Source organism: Tursiops truncatus, chromosome 6 (assembly GCF_011762595.2).
Source record: "Tursiops truncatus isolate mTurTru1 chromosome 6, mTurTru1.mat.Y, whole genome shotgun sequence".
Lineage (NCBI taxonomy): Eukaryota > Metazoa > Chordata > Mammalia > Artiodactyla > Delphinidae > Tursiops > Tursiops truncatus.
The window spans coordinates 111,310,369-111,332,290 of record NC_047039.1 but is presented as its reverse complement, the minus strand read 5'-3'; the positions used below and the strand labels follow the sequence as shown (position 1 = coordinate 111,332,290).

The 21,922-nt window shown below is 40.7% G+C and overlaps 1 protein-coding gene across 5 annotated transcripts in view; it reads left to right on the top strand.

The window, feature by feature from the left end:
• SETX (senataxin) overlaps window positions 1–21,922 on the top strand; it is an 82,360-nt gene that overhangs the window by 42,430 nt on the left and 18,008 nt on the right. For all 5 annotated transcript variants that reach the window (XM_073806734.1, XM_019920211.3, XM_019920210.3 and 2 more), the window contains 8 exons: window positions 7,130–7,303; window positions 9,595–9,827; window positions 11,450–11,617; window positions 12,297–12,447; window positions 17,458–17,559; window positions 17,767–17,882; window positions 19,308–19,379; window positions 21,135–21,284. In XM_073806734.1, coding sequence (XP_073662835.1) covers window positions 7,130–7,303; window positions 9,595–9,827; window positions 11,450–11,617; window positions 12,297–12,447; window positions 17,458–17,559; window positions 17,767–17,882; window positions 19,308–19,379; window positions 21,135–21,284 — 1,166 coding nt within the window. The remainder of the gene's footprint in view (window positions 1–7,129; window positions 7,304–9,594; window positions 9,828–11,449; window positions 11,618–12,296; window positions 12,448–17,457; window positions 17,560–17,766; window positions 17,883–19,307; window positions 19,380–21,134; window positions 21,285–21,922) is intronic.

Below are 21,922 nucleotides of genomic sequence, written 5' to 3'. Positions count from 1 at the left end.
GGCGGAGGGGGTGTTGCCATGATCGTGCGTACAGATTCTGAGTTAATCTCTCTATCGTCTCCGCTCTCATTTCATGAGTGGTCTGGAGCACGCGTCACAGTTATGTCTTAGTTATAAATAAACCAAGCATTTAGAACCCTTTAAAATAAAAAGTATAAATTCTCCGTCTGCCTCCTTCCCCCTTGCAATCCATCCTACTCCATAGATTCACTTAAGGAAAAAAGCATGTACATATACTTGGGGGGAAAGGTATTATATGTTCACTGTAGAATATTCAGATAATATTAGCCAATAGTAAAATAAACATCACTCACAGTTCCCATCATTCAGAGATAATCCTATGAACATAGTAGTGTATGTCTTACTGTTAGACTTCCTACTCATCTGAGTGAAGTGGGGGTGGGAGGGGGTGGGGGGGTTGGTAGGGTTATTTTACCTAAGTGACTGTTTTCATGTATTTATTCAGCAAATATTTACTGACTTTATACTACCTGATAGTGTATGATTCTAGATGCTAGTTATGTAGCTGTGATGAAAACATAAAATTCCACCTTCATGAAGCTTACATTTGACTTATTTTCACTTAATCTATTATAAATGTCTTTTCAGAGATAAATAATAATAGCATGTTCAGTGTATGTAGTTATTCCATTGTAAGCATATTCCATAGTTCTGTTTAACCAGTAATTTCTAGTTAGACATGTACATTATTTATGGTTTTTTACTGTTACACTGAATAAATCCCTTTGCTAGATCAAATAGTGTGTGTATTTTAAGACTTTTGGTTCATATTGCCTCTGTCTACCAAAAAGAATACGATTTTCACTTCTAACATAAGAATGTATCTCTTCTCATTTGCTAGTTTAAACTTTTCCCCCAGTTTTATATGGAAAATGTATCTCATTTGAGGTTGTAGTTTTTGTCCTCAAATCTTTATTGGTCTTTTGTATTCTTTGGCGGGGGCGGATAATTGTCTGTTCATGCCTTTTGTCCTTTTTTTTTTCTATTAGGGAGGTTGTTTTCTTATTTGTGTGCATTGTTAATTTTTTTTCTATTTCATTATTTGCTGTTCAACTTCACATGCAGTTTTTGAGGCAGACAATTTTTATCTTCACATGTTCAAAAATACCGTATTTATTTCTTTACCATTCAGTTGGTTTTAGAAATCAGATAAATGCTTCCATATTTTCTTGTAGTAGTTTTATATTTCTTTTTAATGTTTAAATCACTGATTTATCTGCCATTTATCTTGATGGTATGATAGAATCACATAGCATTTACTCTTGTGTCTGACTTCTTTCACGTAACATGTCTTCGTAATTCATCAGTTTTGTGTGCATCTTTGGTATTTTTTTTTCATTGCTGTGGTGGTATTTCAATGTGTGACTATGTCACAATTTTACTGTTGATGGACATTTTTATTATTATTATTTTAAAGAAGTTTTTTTGGCAGTGCCATGTGGCTTGTGGGATCTTAGTTCCCTGACCAGGGATTGAACCCGGGCCACAGCAGTGGAAGCGCCGCGTCCTAACCACTGGATCGCCAGGGAACTCCCGTTAATGGACATTTTTTCCAGCAGTTTAGGCCTGTGTGTCAGGGCTCCCCAAGCCCATCCCTACGTTCAGTGATTTGCTAGGAGGACTCACAGGAATTATATTCATGCTCATGGCTGTGACTTACTGTGGCAAAAGGATACAAAGCAAAATTAGCAAAGGGAAAAAGCAAACCAGGAGCAAGTTTCCAAGAGTCCTTTCCCAGCGAAGTCACACAGGACGCACTTAACTTTCCCAGTAGTGAGGTGTGACAACCCATGTGACACATTACCTACCAGGGAAGCTGAGACACTCAGTGCCTAAAACACCCTCTGCCTAGCTCAGATTCATGACTTTTCACAAGTAAAGTGGGTGTTTGACATAAGCTGTAGAGAAAAAATTTGGCAAACAGGTAAGGTACAGTGAGCCATTCTCATCAGCAAATGATGAGAGGTGTCCGGAAATCCAAGTTCCCAGATTCCAAGGGGGACCAACCTTGTAAGCAGGCCTTTCTAATGATAGCAGCCTCAGGCCTGCTTCTACACACAGCATTTTATGAATAATGCTACTATGATCATTCATGTGTCTTCGTGTTATGCGAGGGTGTTTTTGTGGAGTCTGTCTCCTCAAGTGGGTCTCAGAGTCTCAGGGTATTATGTGTGAGCTTAACGTAAGTAGATAACGCCAAGCCAGTCATGCAGAATGACACGCCCCCACCAGCGTATGGAAGTCACGTTGCTCCATGTCTGTGCCAACACATTTGTGTCGATTGTGCTGTTCATTTTAGCCGTTGCAGTGTGTGTGTATTGATGGCCATTTGTGGTTTTATTTTGTACTATCCTGGCTATCAGTGACATTGAGCACCTTCTCATATATTTAGTAGATGCTTAAGTAACCTCTTTGGGGAAGCACCTATTAAAGACTCCTGTTCATTTTCTGTTAGTTGTCTGTTTCTTACTGATTTGTAGCGAGTTCTTTATATAATCTGGATATAAACCATTCTCCCACTTTGGCTTCCATTATGACTCTCTTAGTGATGTCTTTAAAATTCTTATTTTATTCTTGTTTAGAATTTATTTTTTAACATAACAAATGCAGCTATGTATTTTTTACGGTTAATGGTCTGTGCCTCATTTAAGAAACCTTTCCCTGCTGCAGGTCATCAATATATTATTTTAACATCTAGAACAGGTGTCAGCAAACCACAGCTTGCAGATCTACCCGGTATCCTGTTTTTATACTGCGGAAGAGTAAGGTTTTTTTTGTTTTGTTTTGTTTTTTTGCGGTACGCGGGCCTCTCACTGTTGTGGCCTCTCCCGTTGCGGAGCACAGACTCCGGATGTGCAGGCTCAGCGGCCATGGCTCACGGGCCCAGCCGCTCTGTGGCATGTGGGATCTTCCCAGACTGGGGCACGAACCCGTGTCCCCTGCATCGGCAGGTGGACTCTCAACCACTGCGCCACCAGGGAAGCCCTCTCAATTTTAACCATTTCCAATTTATCGTGATTTTTTTTTTTTTTTTTTTTTTTTGCGATACGCGGGCCTCTCAGTGTTGTGGCCTCTCCCGTTGCGGAGCACAGGCTCCGGACACGCAGGCTCAGCGGCCATGGCTCACAGGCCTAGCCGCTCTGCGGCATGTGGGATCTTCCCGGACCGGGGCACGAACCCGTGTCCCCTGCATCGGCAGGTGGACTCTCAACCACTGCGCCACCAGGGAAACCCTTTTTTAAGGTTTTGAAAAAAAGATGATGATGAATATGCAACAGACACCATATGTGGCCTGCAAAGAAAAATCTGGCTCTTTACAGAAAGTTTGCCAGTCCCTTTCGAGAGGCTTCACTGTTTGCCAACCTGGAATGGATTTTGTACATGAGTAAGATATAGGGGCCGTGTTTCATTTTTTTCCCTAATGGAAATGTAATTACCCCAGTAGTGTTTATTGAAAAGATTATCCTTTCTCCATGGTCTGCAGTGCCATATTTTTCATAAATCTAGTGTCCATTTAATGTACTGACCTTTTTCTGGACTCCTTTCTTCTTTATTGGATCATTTGCCTACCTCTCTGCCCATATCACGTTGCTTAATTTTACTTAATTAAGCTTTATTATAAACTTTAATGAGCAAGTCCGCCTACCTTGTTTTGCCTTAAGAGTATGTTGGCTATTCTTGTCCCTTTGCATTACCATGTAGGTTTTAGAGAAAAAAAAAAATGTGGAAATTTGTTAAGAATTGACATCTTTCTAATACTGATTTGAATAAGCTACATACCTTCAGTTATTTAGGTTTACTTTCAGTAATGTTTTACAGTTTTCTAGGGAGAGGTTTTGCAGATCATCATTGGTTAGATTTTTTTTCTTTTGGTGTCATTTGTAATTATTTAAGTGACTATCTCTAAAAGATATGGACCTAAAAATTCATAGTAAAACATTATTTTGTTGCTAAAGTATTAACCATGCTTTCTTAATATTAGATAGCTAGACAGTGTGCAAGTTTTCAGTTTCCTCATAAAGAACAATTTATTTCAGCCTGTTTGAATTAAGATCCAAATTAGGTCCACTCATTGACATTGTTAATATGTCTTCTTCAATTATAATTATCTCCTTCATGGATTTTCCCCCCCTTTGTAATTTATTTGTTGAAGAAATTGTGTTGTTGACCCTGTAGAATTACTGCCTGTGTCTTGCTGATAGCATCCCCCTGGTGGTGTTTAGTATGTTTTTCAGTCCTCTGTATTTCTTGTAAATTGATAGTTGGATCTAGAGGCTTGATCAGATTCATTTGATCTAATATTTTTGGCAAAACTATTTCATAGCTGGGGTTGGTGTGTTCCTTTATCAGGAGGTGCTTGATCTTTAATTTCTCTTTTTGTAATATTTATAACCGTTGATCCTTAATGCCTAGATTAATTATTTTACTAAAGGATACAAAATGGTGATATTTTTATTTTATCATTTCTTCATTTATTAGCTGTTGTAGTTCTATAAAGAGAAAGTGCTCCGTTTTATTTGATTACTCAGTAGTATACTTTATAAAGAAGGGTAGAATAAGTATTGATACTTGACTCCTCACCAGTTTTCAAAATAATGACTTAATTCTCTGCAAGTGCTGGGTTGACCAATGAACTTTAAAAAAAATTGTTTTCGTTACAAACACATGGACTTAAATACACTTCTGTTTCAAGTCTTTGTAATTGGCTTCTTCAGGTTGGCTCCTGAGCCCTTTAGACAGGACCCTACTAGTCTTTGAGAGCTTTCTTGCTACCTGATATAACCGATACCATCTATATTTTTTATCCTGTATGTGAGCTTGTGATTTTCTAAGTAGCCTTCGTATCTTTGGGTAGAAAAAGTTATTTCAAGATCAGTATTGGCATGTTATATGCTGTTAACAAGTAATACGTGTAAACATAAGGATACAGGAAGGTTGGAAGAGAAAGATTGGAGAAAGCTACTCATGCAAACCCAACTAAAAGAAACTTGTTTTGCTCTGTTAATACCAGACTAAATAGACTTTACGGCAGAAAAGCATTATTTGAGATTAAAAGAGAGTATTTCACAATGATAGCAAGTTCAGTTAACAGAAGATAGGACCATTTTGAATACCTAATACAATATATAAAGAAAAAACTGACAGAACTAGAGTATACTCTTTACATATATGTGAGACCTTTGAACCATTCATTTTTTTCTTTTAGTTTGGAAATTATACCTCAATTTTTACCTCTTGGGCCATTTAGTAGTTCAGGTGAAAACTTACAGCGTGCATGATTCAAAGTTTACAGTTTTAATCGATACTTTAAGTGTCTCCATAGATAAGGCAAAATCTTAAAAACTTTAACCCTGTTTATCTGTTCCACTTCGTATATTCTTATTGTTATGTATTTTTTAACTCTATATTTTAAACTGTGTAAGACATACAGTTGGTCCTCTGTATTTGCGGGATTTGCATCATCGGATTCAACCGTGGATTGAAAATATTCAGGGAAAAAAATTCCAGAAAAACATATTTGCTATGCACCAGCACCTATTTACATACCACTTATGTTGGATTTACAACTATGTACATAGCGTTTGCATTGTATTAGGTATTATAAGTAATCTAGAGATGATTTAAAGTGTACTGGAGCATGTGCGTGGGTTATATGCAAATACTACACCATTTTACATAAGGGACTTGAGCATCTGAGGATTTTGGTGTCTGCAGGGGTCCTGGAACCAATTCAAGGACTGTACGACTGTACTCTGTGTAGTGCCTTGTGCAGCCCTTTTTTGTTTGTTGATACTACTAGTTCATGTATTTCTTCTCTCCTGGTGCTTTGCTTATCTCTAATATGTTGGTCATTGTCTTTGGAAAGTTATTTAAAAAATAATCAGAGGCCTAGGATGATAGGATGTCTTCTTCCAGAGAGGATTTTTCTTTGCTTCTGCCAGGATTCTGGGAGTACTAGCAATGTGGGATCATCTTAATCTGGTTTAAAGAATTGAGCTTTCCTGAAATACTCGGGTGAATTGAAGCTGCCTTCATTCTTGGGTGTAGTCCTTCATGGTCCCAACCTGCACCTTGAGGGCTACCAGGATGCCTACTCTATCTGTGCAGGCCCTGGACTCCAGTTTTTGTCTCTTTTTTTGTACAAGGCTATCCCAGGTACGGCTCAAATTCCTGGCTGCCCACTCCCTGAAGAGTTCAGATGTTTCTAGGGAAAATACTGGGCTGATGCCTATGGATTTCCACATTGTTCTGGATCTCAACAGAGTAATTCTTCATTGTTGTATTTGCTCTCTGATGCCTTCAAATAGACATTTCTTACATGATGCATTTTTTAAATTCTTTTTTTTTTTTTTTTTTTTTTTTGCGGTATGCGGGCCTCTCACTGTTGTGGCCTCTCCCGTTGAGGAGCACAGGCTCCGGACGCGCAGGCTCAGCGGCCATGGCTCACGGGCCTAGCTGCTCCGTGGCATGTGGGATCCTCCCGGACCGGGGCGCACGAACCCACGTCCCCTGCATTGGCAGGCGGACTCCCAACCACTGCGCCACCAGGGAAGCCCTAAAATTCTTTTTTGACTTAGTAGTTCAGTTGACTTAATCCTAGTACTTCGTGCTTTGGTTCAGTATGTTGTTGCTGGATTTGGCAGTTGGTACTGAACTTTTTAATTTTAGAGCTTGCTCTGTTTTCTCAGCCCCATTTATTTTACTACTGTCCTTTCCCCCCTTGTTTGAAATGCCACTAGTAGGCTCAAAATTCGTATGTGTACATGGATCTGTTTCCAGATTTTCTTTTGGGATTTTCAAAGTAGGGCACAAAAGTGAAATTTTCTTGATTAAAAACTAAGATAAACTTCAAGGAAAAGAAATTTATTAGCTGCTTTTTAATATTATGACTTCATCTATTTTGGCTTTGTAGCAGTTTTTAAGAAGACTTTTATAATACTGTGTGATCAATATTTGACAATGCTGACTAGCTTAGACTATCATTTTGAAGTATGTACAAAGTCCACTAGTGCTGTATACTTGCTTGAACTTAGTACAAGGGTTTAATATCCTTTAATCTCATGTAAAATAATTCTGTTAGAATAAATGCTGATTTCTTGTTTTATAGTTTATCTTGAGGAATGTGAACTAGCTAAACAGCTTCATCCAAAGGAAAATGATTTGGTGTTTTTGGTTCCTGAAAGACTAAATGGAGAGGAGGAGGACATAGAGAGAAATCGCATGCAAGATCCCTATGAATATTATTGTGGTTATGTTCATAAATTCCGCCGCACTTCAGTCAGTAAGTACCTAATGAGACATTGAAGCGAAATCTGTCAGCAGCTCATCTTTTAATTTCCCTCTAAATTAGGCTTTACTAGCCATGTATTTGCTATACATTTACCAGATGTATATTTGCTCGATGTTTACCAGACTGTATTTGCTAGGTTGATTACTTAGCATTCAGAGTCCTCTTTTAGTTTTTCTAGACTCAGCTGGAAAAGGCCCAGCATTTATTGCTTTAGACTTAGGATTTAAAACCTTTCTTTTGTAATGTCTTCTCCTTCTAGTAAATTCCTTCATCTGTCAGTGTGTTTGTTATAAAACAGACAATTTGCAAACCATCTGTTTGTTAAATCACATTCCAGCCTTGGTTTTGTGGCTAATTATTGATGAGCAGACCAAACACATAACTAATTGTAAGGCAACTGGAGGGGTTTACCATTTCATCACTCCCATCCATCGTGTTGTAGGGACCTCTCTCCCTAAGGTAGCATAACAAAAATAATGTTAGCTTGAATTTAAGGACTACTGACTATGTGCCAGCCAGTGTGCCCTGTCCTTCCTGTGCACATTTATCATCTTTTCCCAGAGCCCTGCAAAGCAGAATGGTTTGTTCTCTGCTCATTGGGAAATCAGAGTTCAGGGATGTTAAGTAACTTATCCAAAGACATCCTTAGTATTAAACGCTAGGTCCAGAATTGAAACCTAATTTTGTTTGACTACGAAGTCCACACGCTTGATATATGCCAAGCTGCCTTTTTGACATTGCTGCTCTCTTAGTCTCTGTTATGTGAAGAGAATATGTGATCATTATTCCTTCACCTTTTTGCATCGTATCTTAAAAATAGCAACAAAGCTGTTAGGAGTTTAACATTGTGCCGCATCATAACTGGTGTGCCATGTTTACTATTGTGTGATCAGAGCTCAGTTCTTTATGCAAGATGAGTTTAGCAACAGGGATATATAGCTTCATCTGTGCTTTCAACTCTTACAAGTGGTTACATTTGCCAAAGTTCTGTTTCTAAGATTTAGAAACGGTTTCTGTCTCCTTCCCTGAACTCCTCATGCATCCAACTATCTGACATCTCCATTTGGAGATTATTAGACATTTCAAACCTACTTCAAAAAGAAACACTTGATTTACTGCCTGACATGTGCTGTTGCTTCGGTTTTTCCCAACTCAGCATGTGGGACCTCCATCCCATTCTTCCAGTTGTTCAGCCCAAAACCTCAGAGTCATCCTTGAGTCCTGCTTTCCCTCACACGCTCCAGCTAATCCATCAGGAAATCCTATTGGATCTTCCTTTGCCATATATCCTACATCCAAGCGCCACCTCTCCCGCTACCTCCTGGCCCACACGACCATTCACTTTTACCTAGATTTTAGCCTCTTAAGTTGTCTTTTTGTGCTTTTTCCATTGCAGTTTATTCTTCATTCTCAATAAGTGATTCTTTTCATGTGTGAGTTAGCGCATGTCACTTACCTGCGCGGAGCTGTCCTGTGCTCTTGACCTGACTCAGAGTCATGTTCAGAGTGATTAACTGCAGAGCCCTCTGAAGTGTAGCTGCATTTACTCTCTTGGTCTTCTAGCTCGCTTCTCCCTGCTTTTCCTTCTAGCCATTCTGGCCTTCTCCCTGTTCTGAAAATAATCCAGGCACCTCACTGCCTCATTGTCTTTGCAGTTGCTGATTCTCTGCCTGTAACCCACTTTCCCTGGTTACGGGCATGGCTCACTCACTTAATGCCACGTCTCTGCTCAAATATCATATCAGGAAGACCTCCCCTGACTCTCCTGTCTACGATAACACTCCCTCACAACCCTCATCACTTCCTCATCCCCCCTCTTGGCTTTCTTCCTAAGACTTACCATCACCTGACATGTTTATTTGCTTATCTGCCCCCTTCTTCTAAAAAATAAGCCTCCAGAGGACAGGAACGTTGCCTGGTTCTTAGGAGGCAGTCAGTAGATACTTATGAGAAAATTATTTAAATGATGTATAAAAAACATGTTACAGGGCTTCCCTGGTGGCGCAGTGGTTGAGAGTCCGCCTGCCGATGCAGGGGACACGGGTTCGTGCCCCGGTCCGGGAAGATCCCACATGCCGCGGAGCGGCTGGGCCCGTGAGCCATGGCCGCTGAACCTGCGCGTCCGGAGCCTGTGCTCCGCAACGGGAGAGGCCACAACAGTGAGAGGCCCATGTACCGCACAAAAAAAAAAAAAAAAAAAAAAAGTTACAAAACACGTTGTTCTGAATAACCACTGTTATTCACTGGTAACTGAAATTGCTTTTTCTCCTTCTTGATAATAGTGCATAATGGGAAATCTGAGTGCTCCGTTTCCATCCAGACTCAACATAATTTACCAGTCAATTTAAATGAATTCGTGAAATGTCTTGTAATCAGCTCTCTGGTGACTACACAAAGGAAGTTGAAAGCCATGTCTTTGCTGAGTGGTCGGAACCAACTGGCCAGAGCCGTTCTGAATCCAAACCCCATGGACTTCTGTACAAAAGATTTACTAACTGCAGCATCTGAGAAAATTGTGAGTGATAGTCATTTGATAACAGGGAAAGTCAGAACATTTCATGTCAGGATGTTAAAGCATCATGTTATTTTCATCTGTCACACATTCCCTTTTGTCTACAACAAAGACATAGTCACCATGTGTGCCCAGTGACGTTTTTAGTGCTTAGTTTTCTTTAATATTGCAAAGTAGTTCTTTGTGTTAGGTTAGTCAGCTTACCTCAGGAAAAAAGGTAGAGTGCAAAAAGGAATTGAAAATATGCTTGAAGAGCAACATTAAAATGTGAGGTGAACATCCTACTTAACTGTTTGTTAGGTGATTAAATGCAGGAGTAAGAGTAGGTTTAATGGAATGAATTTTGCATTTGAATGATCAGTGGAGCATCGACTGGTATTGTTGCCAGTGTGACAACGAAGTTGTGATTCTTTGTGAACACATATTTCTCACTGTTGTAAGAGTTGTGTGTAAGTTCCAGGAAATTAACACAGAGACAGGCGGAAGGAAAGGAATGTTATTTGAACCCCTGTCTTGTGTTAGGGCTTTCATATGCATTTTCTCAGTCAGTTCTTGTTGTAGTTTATCTTAGGACAGGGCCGAAAGGAAGCTCGTCACACGAGATGCATTGTGCCGAAGCACAGCAGTAGAGGGCTGCCGCTCGCTCAGGCACAACAGCGCCGTCTGTCCTGCTGTGGGAGCTTTTATTAAAGCATTATCTAGGTTTACATTTTTAAAACTTGTCTTCTTAACATTTCAGAAGTGCCAAAGCAGCAACCTATGTTTTTATTAATTATACAAGCAAGAATTGGCTTTCGTGAGCACCTGCCGTGCTTCGTCCTTGAGCGCAAAAGCAGCACAGAGTTCCCACCATTATTCTGATTATACTGAACTGGCACAAGGGCGTCTCCTTGCGTTCCCACCACTCTGATTATACTGAGGACACCTCATGGATCAGTGTCCAAAGCACTCAATGCTTCTTCGCAGGCCCCCGGTTTGCCGGGGGTGGGCGGGGCTCAAAGCAATCAGGACTGTTTGTAGTTCTGGCTTATTCGCCAGCCCCCAGTTTGCTTGGGGGGGGGGGGCTCGTGGGTCACGTCTCCTTTCCATCCTCAGTTATTCCACTACAGTTCTCACCCTCTAAGGAATCCCAGATTTAATGATTGACAAAGGCTGAAGCCCAGAGAGGTTAGGAGTTTAGAGACCTAGCTTTTGAGTGAAACTGAGGTGTAGACTCAAATCTGACCCAAAATCCATGCTTTTTCGACTGTATCACTTGTGTTAGGAAAGGAAATCTTGGAATGTTTTTACTGTCTAAAGAGAGAATTGACTAAAATGGGAAGAACCACAGAATAAAAAGAAGAAAAGTGCAAAACAATTTATTGTGATCAGCTTTATAAGAATCACAAGTAAAAATATAGTTGTTGTAGTTGTAGGTGGACTGAGGCCTGTAGACACTCATCAGTAGCTCTTTCCAGTAGTGAAAGTGGTTCTTAGATTAAGGGTCATTTTGGGGTCTTGCCTGATCATCACCAAAGCTTCTGTCTGACAAAGGTCAGCAGATTCAAACAGATGCCTTCCACTCTCTTGCTCTCCTGTGCCTTCACAGGAAGAACCACTCGTTCTCACTAATGTCTTTTGTATAGATTGCCCACCTAAAAGATTTCAATGAAGACCAAAAGAAAGCAATAGAAACTGCATATGCCATGGTGAGACACTCCCCAGCAGTAGCCAAGATCTGTCTGATTCATGGACCACCCGGGACAGGAAAATCGAAAACCATTGTGGGCCTCCTGTACCGCCTGCTGACTGAGGTAGAGTGTGCACGAGGGCATCTGTGCCCTTAATTGAGTATGTTGTTTTACTTTAACTAACGTGTAAATAAGTACTAAAGTGCGTTTTTTCCCTTCACTTTTGTGTATCTTTTTGATACTGTGTGGAACTATATCAGATAAAGCAGTAGCAGAGGTAGAGAAGATTATAAGAAATAAAAGGAACAGAAAATGTTATCTTGTGTGAAACTAATGCTAAGGGCTAGAATGGTGGTCTTCGGGCTTCATTATAGGTCACAGCTAATCCCAGGAGACCATCTTGAATGTATTTCTGGGCTACATTTTGAACATTGAATAAAATAAGTGGATAGTAAGGTAAGGCTCAGAGAAGTTACGATAAAATTTTATGCCAGAGTAATTTTTTTGGGGGGGGGGCATGCCATGCGGCATGCGGGATCTTAGTTCCCCAACCAGGGATCGAACCTGGGCCCTTGGCAGTAAGAGCACCGCATCCTAACCACTCGTTTGCCAGGGAATTCCCTGCCAGAGTAATTTTTTAACATCAGTGTAAGATGTAGGTGCTTTTATTTACTTTTAACTATTTATTAGGGGAACTTTCAAATATATGTGGCAGTAGAGAAGAACTATAACGCTGCATAATAGAGCTCATCAGTATTTTTTGTTTGTTTGTTTGTTTGTTTGGTACAAATTGTCGAACCAGAGGAGGGGACTTTCAGATGAGAACTCCAATGCCAAAATCAAACGAAACCGTGTCCTTGTGTGTGCGCCTTCCAATGCAGCTGTTGATGAACTTATGAAAAAAATTATCCTTCAATTCAAAGGGAAGTGTAAAGACAAGAAGAATCCTTTGGGTATGATACTTATGTGGGCTTTTAATTTGTTTTCAATGTTTAGTGTGGGTAACCTTGAATGACAAAGAGCAAGCCAGTTCTGGTAATTTTTTCTACTTGAGGCTGTGGCCTATGTGTACTTACTGGTTTGTTTAATGAATGTTTTGGAGCATTTATTCTGTGCCAGGCCCTGTGCTATGTACTGAGGTTTCAACAGTGAAACCCTCAAAGAGACAGGAAGTGGATGGATCAGTGGGCTGTAAAGGTAGAAGCTCTATAATAGCAGTAAAATGTGGATAGTTTGAAACACCTTAGAGCAGCCCTTGATTCAGTTGTGTAAGGGTTCGGGAAGACTTTTAGAGAAAATGATATCTAAGATGAAACTTGGAAGAGCAATGAGGCCGTGAAGTGGGGAGAGGACTCTCATGGAACTTACTGTAAATAAAAAGGACCAGAAGCCAGAGAACCATGGATGGTTCAGTATAGCTAGAATATAACGAGCTCCACCAAGGCAAGGGCTTTTAAAACTGTGTTCACTGTAGTAACCCCAGTGCCTGGAACAGTGCCTGGCACTCAGTTGGGACTTAGTAGATGTTCAGTGACGCAAAAGCTAGAGCAGTCATCACTTACGGTTACCGAGTGCTCAGTATGTGTCAGTACTCTCAGAGTAATCCTCTGAGCCACGCAGTAAATAACCGATCTACATTTTGTAGGTGGAGAAGCTGAAGAGTTGAGATGTAAAGTATACCACAGGGATAAGGCTTTTCAGCACAGTTGACAGATTGAAGAGCATTGCCACCGAGGATTCGGGATGCTTGAGCGAATGTGTGAAGTCATTTCTGTGCACTTAATCTTAACACCTGCTCTCACACCAGCCATCCTGAGTGGCGTGGTTGTGGCTCTGGGTCGGGCTGCTCTTCTAAGCACATGTATCTTGTCTTCCCTAACCAAATTTTATTTTCCTTGAGGTTACCTGGCAGTGACCTAAATCAGTTAAGATTCAGTTGGGCTGCAAATAATAGACACTCCAAGTACAGTGGCTTAACTATGATAGAAGTTTATTTCCTTCTTACTCAGAAGCCCAGAGATGGACAGTTGAGGGATGATACTGGCCTGATGACTCTGCTTCCGAGTCTTCAGAGACCTAGGGTCTTTCTACCTTGTTGCTCCACTACGTGTGACCCCCCCCACTCCTTAGTTCACCTCATGGTCAGAAATGGCTGCTCCAGCACCAGTAGTCACATCTAGCAAGTGCAAGGAAAAGGGGACAGATATACTAGCCGTGCTTTAAGAAAAGTTCTGAGACGCTGCCAGTAGCACCTCTGCTTATTTCCTTTTGGCCAGAACTTAGTCCCATGGCCACACCAGCTGCAAGAGCAGCTGGGATGTGTCGTCTTTATTCGGAGGGATCACACACGTGTTTCCTTTATTGCATATGTATTAGCTACATGTAGAATTCATTTGCTTTTAAAACTTAAAATGCATTGTCAACTGCAGCTTTTCTACTCCCCATTATGTTTGTGAGAACTGTGACCTTATGTCTCGCTGTATATGGATGCGGTCATTCATGTCAGCGGCTATAGGGCATTTCATCATATGAGTGCACGGTTTATTCGTTATCCATTGATAGCAGTGTAAGTTCTCTTCTTTTTTTTTTGTTATTTCAAACTTTATTCCTGTACTTGTGCCTGTTTCTCCAGTGCAGGATGAAAACGTTTACTGCAGTGGCTGAGTTGTATTGTGTTGTGCTGTACAGCAGCTGAAGGGAGCACACTGGAGTACTGTGTCCTTACTCACGTCTCCTGAGTATTCATACAGGCTGCTAGGGCAGTGCTTTCACACTGTGGCTTGTGACTAGTTTAGTGGATTGTGAAATCAGTTTAGGGAGATCAGAACCAGCATACTTAAACAAGATAAGATAGAATAGAAGAGAACAGAAAAGATTAGAGTGTAGGTAGTGAGGGGTAAGTATTGTTTTGTGAAACCTGTTTTATTGGTGAGGTATGAGTGTACTGGCTTTCAGTGTGAAGTGTACCTCATACTATAGATCACGGTCAAAAGAGTTTATAAAAACAATGGTCTAGTGTATATATACCTAGAAATGAAAATGCTGGGTTGAAGGATTTGTGCAGCCTCTAGATGGGGCCCGGTTCTGCTCCAAAGTGGTTGTATCAAATTATACAACCGAGAACAGTTCCCGCGCGGTTTTCACTTTCCTTTCCCTGAGGGAGGGTTAATAAGCACTTTTTCAGGTGTGGGTTGACAACACAAGAAGGCTGGGACGAAGGTGGCACAAGTGTCGTGTCTAGGTTGGATTTTTAAATTTTTTTGTTAGAGAGAAAATGAAGTCTCTTGTCAGTAAAGACAGCTTTTTTCTTCTTTTGCAGTACTTTCATTTTTGCTTCTTTTCACTATGTCCAGTGGTCCTGGGTGTCCTTTAAGGAAATACCTTGGACATCTCACCATTAAGTGTGATGTTTGTTTCTGGGGTTTGGTATATACCCTTTTATCAGGTTAAAAAAGTCCCCGTCTAATTAGAGTTTTTTTAATGAATGGGTGTTGAATTTTATTGCATGCAGTTTTTTTTTCATTCATATCCCCCCTCCCCCCAACCGCACAGCAATGGAAGCACAGAGTCCTAACCAGGGAATTCCGCTTTTCTTTTATTTCTTTCTTTCTTTCTTTTTTTTCTTTTTGGCCGTACCCCGAGGCTTAAGGGATCTTAGTTCCCCGACCAGGGTTTGAACCCAGGCCCACGGCAGTGAAAGTGCCGAGTCCCAACCACTGGACTGCCAGGGAATTCCCTACAATGCTTTTCTAATGTGAAAATATCTTTGATTCCTAGAATAAGGTCAACTTGGTTGTGTACTATTATTTTTTAACACATTGCTGGATTGTTATTGATTTTTTTTTTTTTTTTGCGGTACACGGGCCTCTCACTGTTGTGGCCTCTCCCGTTGCAGAGCACAGGCTCCGGACGCGCAGGCTCAGCGGCCATGGCTCACGGGCCCAGCCGCTCAGCGGCATGTGGGATCTTCCTGGACCGGGGCACGAACCTGTGTCCCCTGCATTGGCAGGTGGACTCTCAACCACTGCGCCACCGGGGAAGCCCTGCTATTGATTTTTTTAAACGAGGCCAGCCTGTAATTTTTCTTTGTCATATCTTTGGTTTTAGTATTGAAGTTATACAGACTTTAAAAATGAAGTTATACAGACATTTATTTGGAATGTTTCATATAAGACAGAGAATTACTTGTTACTTGAAGGTTAATTTGTTTTTAGTGTTGTTTTTGGGGGGGACTTCTTGTTTGTTTGTTTTTTGTCTGTTTTTTGACAGATGGATAAGTTTCTGTCTGCTGAATGTCTTTAATTGTTGGTTTATTCAAGTTTTCTACATTTGAGTGAGTTTTGCTAATTCATATTATTCAAGAAAAATTTCCACTTCACCTTAGGTTTTCAAATATATTGGTATAACATTGTTCACTGTATTCTCATTTTAAAAACCTCAACTGTATTTTGGTTGGGTCACCTTTGTCATTCTCTGTATTATGTATTTAGACTCTTAAGTCCACATGTGGCATGGGCCTATAGTTGGAAAGTCCTAGAAGAGAGTTTGTTTTTCTCCCAGCTAAGCCCAGGCCAAGATAGATTCATGTCTTTTTCATCCCTCCACCTCTTCCATGCCCTCTTGCTTTCTAGTGGGCTTTAAAATCCAAGCCCCCATTATAAAATTTCGATATGTTGATTGGAATGGTAGTTTTGCTGATGTAGATATTTGTCAGACTCCGTAGAACTAAGGATTTTTAAATCTCTGCATTTTATTGTATGTAAATTAAAAAACAAACACCTAAGCACCTAGAGAGTGACCAGCCCGCAGCCTGTTCCCTCCAGGGAAGCCACAGCAGCTCAGGGGCTTTCACCTCTGGTTTTCACCTTTCTCTTTGTTTTTGGCCCCTAGGAATTTCTCTTACATCCTTCTGAGCTCACCCTGCATTTTAAAGGATGTCTGTTTTAATTTCTGGAGCATTTTTAGGTGCTTATAGTGGGTATAAATCTCATCCACCTTTCTGGTAGAAACACAGGTTAGCAATTTTGAAACCTTCAAGTAAATGTTGGTCAGAGAAGATGGCTTCAAATTTTAGAAGAATGAGCTGAACTAGGAACAAAAATATGTGTAGACAGCTGTATAATGAGCTCATTTATTCATTGAACATATGTTTATTGTACTTACGTGCCAGCTGCTGTTCTAGGCAGTGACCAAAACACAACCTGGTTCTTATGGGACCTGGATTCAGTGGAAGGAGTTAGCAAACACGTGTGTGATGTGTCCGGTTGGGATAAGTGCTAGTAAACGCTGCATGATTGCTACAGTTCAGTTCAGTGAAGCAGTGGGAGGTTTTTAGATTAAATAATACCTGAAATGTGCTAACCTAAAATTAAAATGTGGTTAATAAACCAGCTAAATGATGCTGACAGTTTTTGGAATTACCATATTCCAGAATTTCCAGCTTCTTGTGTCCCTTAGATCCTGGAGTGGCATTGTGATGTGGAGCAGTTTCAAAACCTTGGTTCTCAGTATCCTGCAGAAAGCATATGGTGGTCGCGTAAGATTCTGTTTGGGGAATTTAGACATGTATTAATAGATAAAAGTCTTCATCTTCGAAATATCCTATGGTCAAGAAATTTGTTTTATTTTCACTCGCCATTTCCCAAATACATTTTACCATGGAGTGATGTATAGAACGTAGTTTGAGAAGCATTCGTGTAGTAGAATCTCAGCTCTGCAGTGTACTGTTGATGCAACCTCAGTAGCTTTTATTAGGTGGAAATAAGTCCTTGCCTTGTAGGATTCTTATGAAGCAAATCTAAAAGAATGTGTGTGGGACCTCTAGTGCAGTTCCAGGTATTTGGTTGATTAATAGTTCATGTTAGCTCCTTTTGCTGACTGTTAATATATTTGCTTAGAAATAGTTATTATGTACAGAATTGACAGTGTTCTTATTAATCTCTAAGTGTGACTTTTATCAACAGGAAACTGTGGAGATATAAATTTACTACGTCTAGGTCCAGAAAAGTCTATTAATGCTGAGGTCCTAAAATTCAGTTTGGACAGCCAAGTTAACCACAGAATGAGTAAGTACTGAATAAAGGTATATATTAATTGATTTCTGTTTCTTTTTGTATGGTAGAAAATGGCGTGGGCATTAAAGGTAATTTGGAGACCCTAGAAGTAGTCTAGTTTTGGAAGCTAGTTTTTCTTCTCATTGTGTATGCATATGTATATATTAGTTACAATGAGCAGTTGTTTATCTTTTATTTTATTTATTTATTTTTTTAAAGAAAAAGAATTACCTTCTCATATTCAGGAGATGCATAGAAGAAAGGAATTTCTAGATCATCAACTAGATGAACTTTCCCGCCAGCGTGCTTTATGCCGAGGTGGAAGGGAACTACAGGTATCTAAACATTTCTTGATCAGTGTTTTTTAATAGCTCGTAGATAAACTAGTTGGTGAGTATTTGATGCAATTCTTTCATTGTGGAATAGCATAATTAGTGTATAAAAATGTACACAGGGCTTCCCTGGTGGCGCAGTGGTTGAGAGTCCACCTGCCGATGCAGGGGACACGGGTTCGTGCCCCGGTCCGGGAAGATCCCACATGCCGCGGAGCGGCTGGACCCGTGAGCCATGGCCGCTGAGCCTGCGCGTCCGGAGCCTGTGCTCTGCAACGGGAGAGGCCACAACAGTGAGAGGCCCGCGTACTGCACACACACACACACACACACACACACACACAAATGTACACAGAAATGGTATGCCTTACATTAGGGGTTAAACTTTTTTTAAAAGAACAAGATAGTAAATATTTTAGACTTTGCAGGCCATGTGGAGTCTGTTTTAGCCACTGAACGCCACTGTTAATGGCATGAAGGCAGAGTAGGTAACACATAAGTGATGCCCCAAGGGTTGGCCTGCTTAAGCAGAAAGAGCGTACCTGCAGTACCCTGAACAGAACTGAATCATACACAGTATTAAGAATTTATTGGACTTCCCTGGTGGTCCAGTGGTTAAGAATCTGTACTTAACACTGAAGGGAGCTCAGATTCGATCCCTGCTCAGGGAACTAGGGATCCCTCATGCCGCACAGTGTGGCCACAAAAAAAAAAGAATTTATCAAATTAACACCTACTAATTGAAACATGGGGTGCTGGTTGTTGGGTTGCTTTATAATGAGCTGATGTTTAAAAACAGACCACAAGAGAAATCGAAATCCAAATAGAGAAGTTTATTTTCACAGGTCTTGAAGAAGGTATAAGGCATGCCTTGTGGGGCATGACAGGCAGGTCAAGGGAGAGTGCAGACAGAGAGAGGCAGGCCCTGGCGCACATGTCATTATCAGAGTCCATGGGTGGAGTACTTTGGGGTTCCCAGGCTAGGACTGGATTGGCCAATTTTAACCGAAAGAGCAGGGTTTTGGTAAGTTGCTTGGAGGGTCTTATCTAAAGGGCATATAAGGGGAAGGCACTGGATAGCAGGGGAGACTGTTGATCACAAGAGCTTATGTTGGCTGGTGGGCTGGTGACTCCACAGGCTGCCGTCTAGGGCGTGCGTGTGTGTGAAGGGGCCTAGAGTTAGTTTGGGGTCTCTGCAGGCTGCTTGGCCAAACAAAATGGATGCCAGGGCAGCAGTACCATGGAGTAGCTTAGCTAAACTCTGACACACAGCAATACAGGAAGACTGGCATAGAGAAAACACACTGGGTGAATCAGTTTTTCATTGGTAAAGTACTGGCTCACCCTTTTGAAATGTGAGGCAGTCCATTGGAAAGCATTTTAAAATGCTTAATTTAATTTTAATGATGGCATTCTGATTTTTTCCAGAGGCAAGAATTAGATGAAAAAATTGCCAGAGTTTCAAAAGAAAGGCAGGAGCTTGCTTCTAAAGTTAAAGAGGTAAGTAGTTCACCTGTAGCATTTTCCTGGTATTACTTTTTCTTTTTTTTAACTTATGAAATAGTTCAGACAACCTGTGGTCTTTTCTCAATTACATTTAAAAATTTGGGGGAATTCCCTGGCTGTCCAGTGGTTAGGACTCTGTGCTTCCATTGCAGGGGGTGTGGGTGTGATCCCTGGTCAGGGAACTAGATCCCGTGTGCTGCAACTAAGAGCCCACATGCCACAACTAAAAGATCCCTCATGCTGCAACTAAAGATCCCACACGCTGCAGGGAAGATCCCACACGCTGCAGGGAAGATCCCACATGCCACAACTAAGACCCAGCGTAGCCAAATAAATAAATAAATATTTGAAAATACAGGGAAAAAAAATTACATGTCTGAATTCAGGTAGAGTGACAGTGGCTGGGATGTGGCCCAAGAAATACAAGCACCTTTTTTCTCAGTTTTTGGCTGAAAGCATATACTCTTTTTACTTGTTTTTGATCACAAAATTCCTTCTATAATATGTATAACTTTTCTCAGTATTCTTTGGATATAAAAATATCAACTAACATTTAGATTGGTCAAAGCTAGGATGAGCCAGGTGTGTACCCCGTCACCAGAATGCAGCCCTTAATGAAATGAATTGGGGCTCAGGGAAAGAGACCGGTTACTCAACCGGTAAAAGAGACCATTACTCAACCGGTAATGGTATTTGTATTTTTGAGCTGAGGTTTTTCTCTTGAATGTATTATTGACCTTCTCTGTGTGGCTAAATAAGTATAATTGAACTTAATGCATATTTCCACTAGCAGTTTGTTTATTAAAAATTATGTGGAAAGCTTTTTATTGTAACTTTAAGCTGAGCCCAAAATTAATCTTCCCACGTTTAAGGATGAATTCCATGTTTACCAGTATTATGGTTTTTGCCACTGATCACGTTGTTCTGTGAGCCATAAAATTAATTGTACTTGGCAGTTTTACTCATTAGATGGCTGAGAGGAGACGTATGTGACAGTTAACATGTGAGCACCAGAAGGCCACAGTCACCAGCCTCTTCTCACACACATGCCGTGGCATCCATGGTTGAATCTATCATATGTTCAGGGATGATTCACGACAGCTTTTTCCGGAGGGGAAATAGGCTAACTGAATCTCTGATGAGAGTACTAGTTTATTAATTTGAACACTGAATGATATGCGTTGTGAGGTGTCATTCATACTGTCAGTCTCCATCACAGTTTATTCCATTATAGTCTGGACCAAGGTTGTAGGATTCTACTGTGGAAGTAGAATGCTTGTCAGTTTCACAGGCGTTTTTGTTGGTACTAGCCCTTATAAAAGAGAGAACAATATTATGTACTTAAAAACTAACAGAAAAGGGTATGTTCAGGCTTAGTTCTGATCCTGGTTTTACTCAGATAATTGCTTCACAATCCTGGTTTTACTCAGATAATTGCTTCACAACTCAGTAGAATTACTTAATCTTTGCTTATTCTGATACCTTCCCTCATACATCAGGCTGTAAGAATTGTAATCCACTTCGTCCAAATTAAACCCTGAATACATTTTTCTTAATGTGCTTCTTAAATCATGTTCTGAGATTAGACTCCACTGCAAAGTGTTCTTTCTGGTGGCTTCTGATTATCTTGAATGTTTCTGCTGTTTTCTAGGTTTGAGGTTCCTACCTTTTACTAGACATTATTCTGCCACATAAGTGTAGTTAGGAATTTATAGACAACTGAATGTTGATTAACTTTTATTCTCTTAGGTTCAAGGACGCCCACAAAAGACACAGAACACCATCATCTTAGAGTCCCACATCATCTGCTGCACACTGAGCACGAGTGGTGGTTTGCTGCTCGAGGCTGCTTTCCGTGGGCAAGGGGGTGTCCCCTTTAGTTGCGTCATTGTTGATGAGGTCAGTAAGCAGTCGGCCATACAGCTTTGCCTAGGAGTAAGGAGTAAGTCTTAGATGAAGAGTGGCTGCCGAGATGTTGACAAAGTGGTCTTTGCATCTGATTTTGACCTGCCATTACGTGTGTATTCTCTTATGTTGAAATATGCTGCTAGTGACCCACCACGATGAAAATTGCTTTTTCAGTAGTGGGACTGTAGTCTTAGGGATTCCTGATTGTTCTTCATAAAATCCCTCCTAAGGATTATTGTAGCTCCTGCTTGGGATATCTCTGGTTACCTTTTGAAGCATTTTTAATATAACTCTGGACAGCTCTGAGCCACCATATTTTCAGCTAATATCTTTATTCCTACTTCATTCATTGAGCAAACATTTATTGGGTACCTACTATCTGCCAGGATGTAGAGCCAGAAGACAAAAGAGATGGAAAACGAGGTACAGAGAACCCATCCAGGAGATCCAAGATCCAGTATTCACCAAAACGAAGGAATAGAAAAGATGGAAGTGATGAAATAATTGAAGAAAATGCCATTGAATTGAAAAGAAGCTTGAGTCTTGCAACTGAAGCAGCCTACTGAGGAAGAAGGAAGAGAGTGGGATGGGGGTGGGACACACAGACACGCAGTCTCCTCAGGCATGTG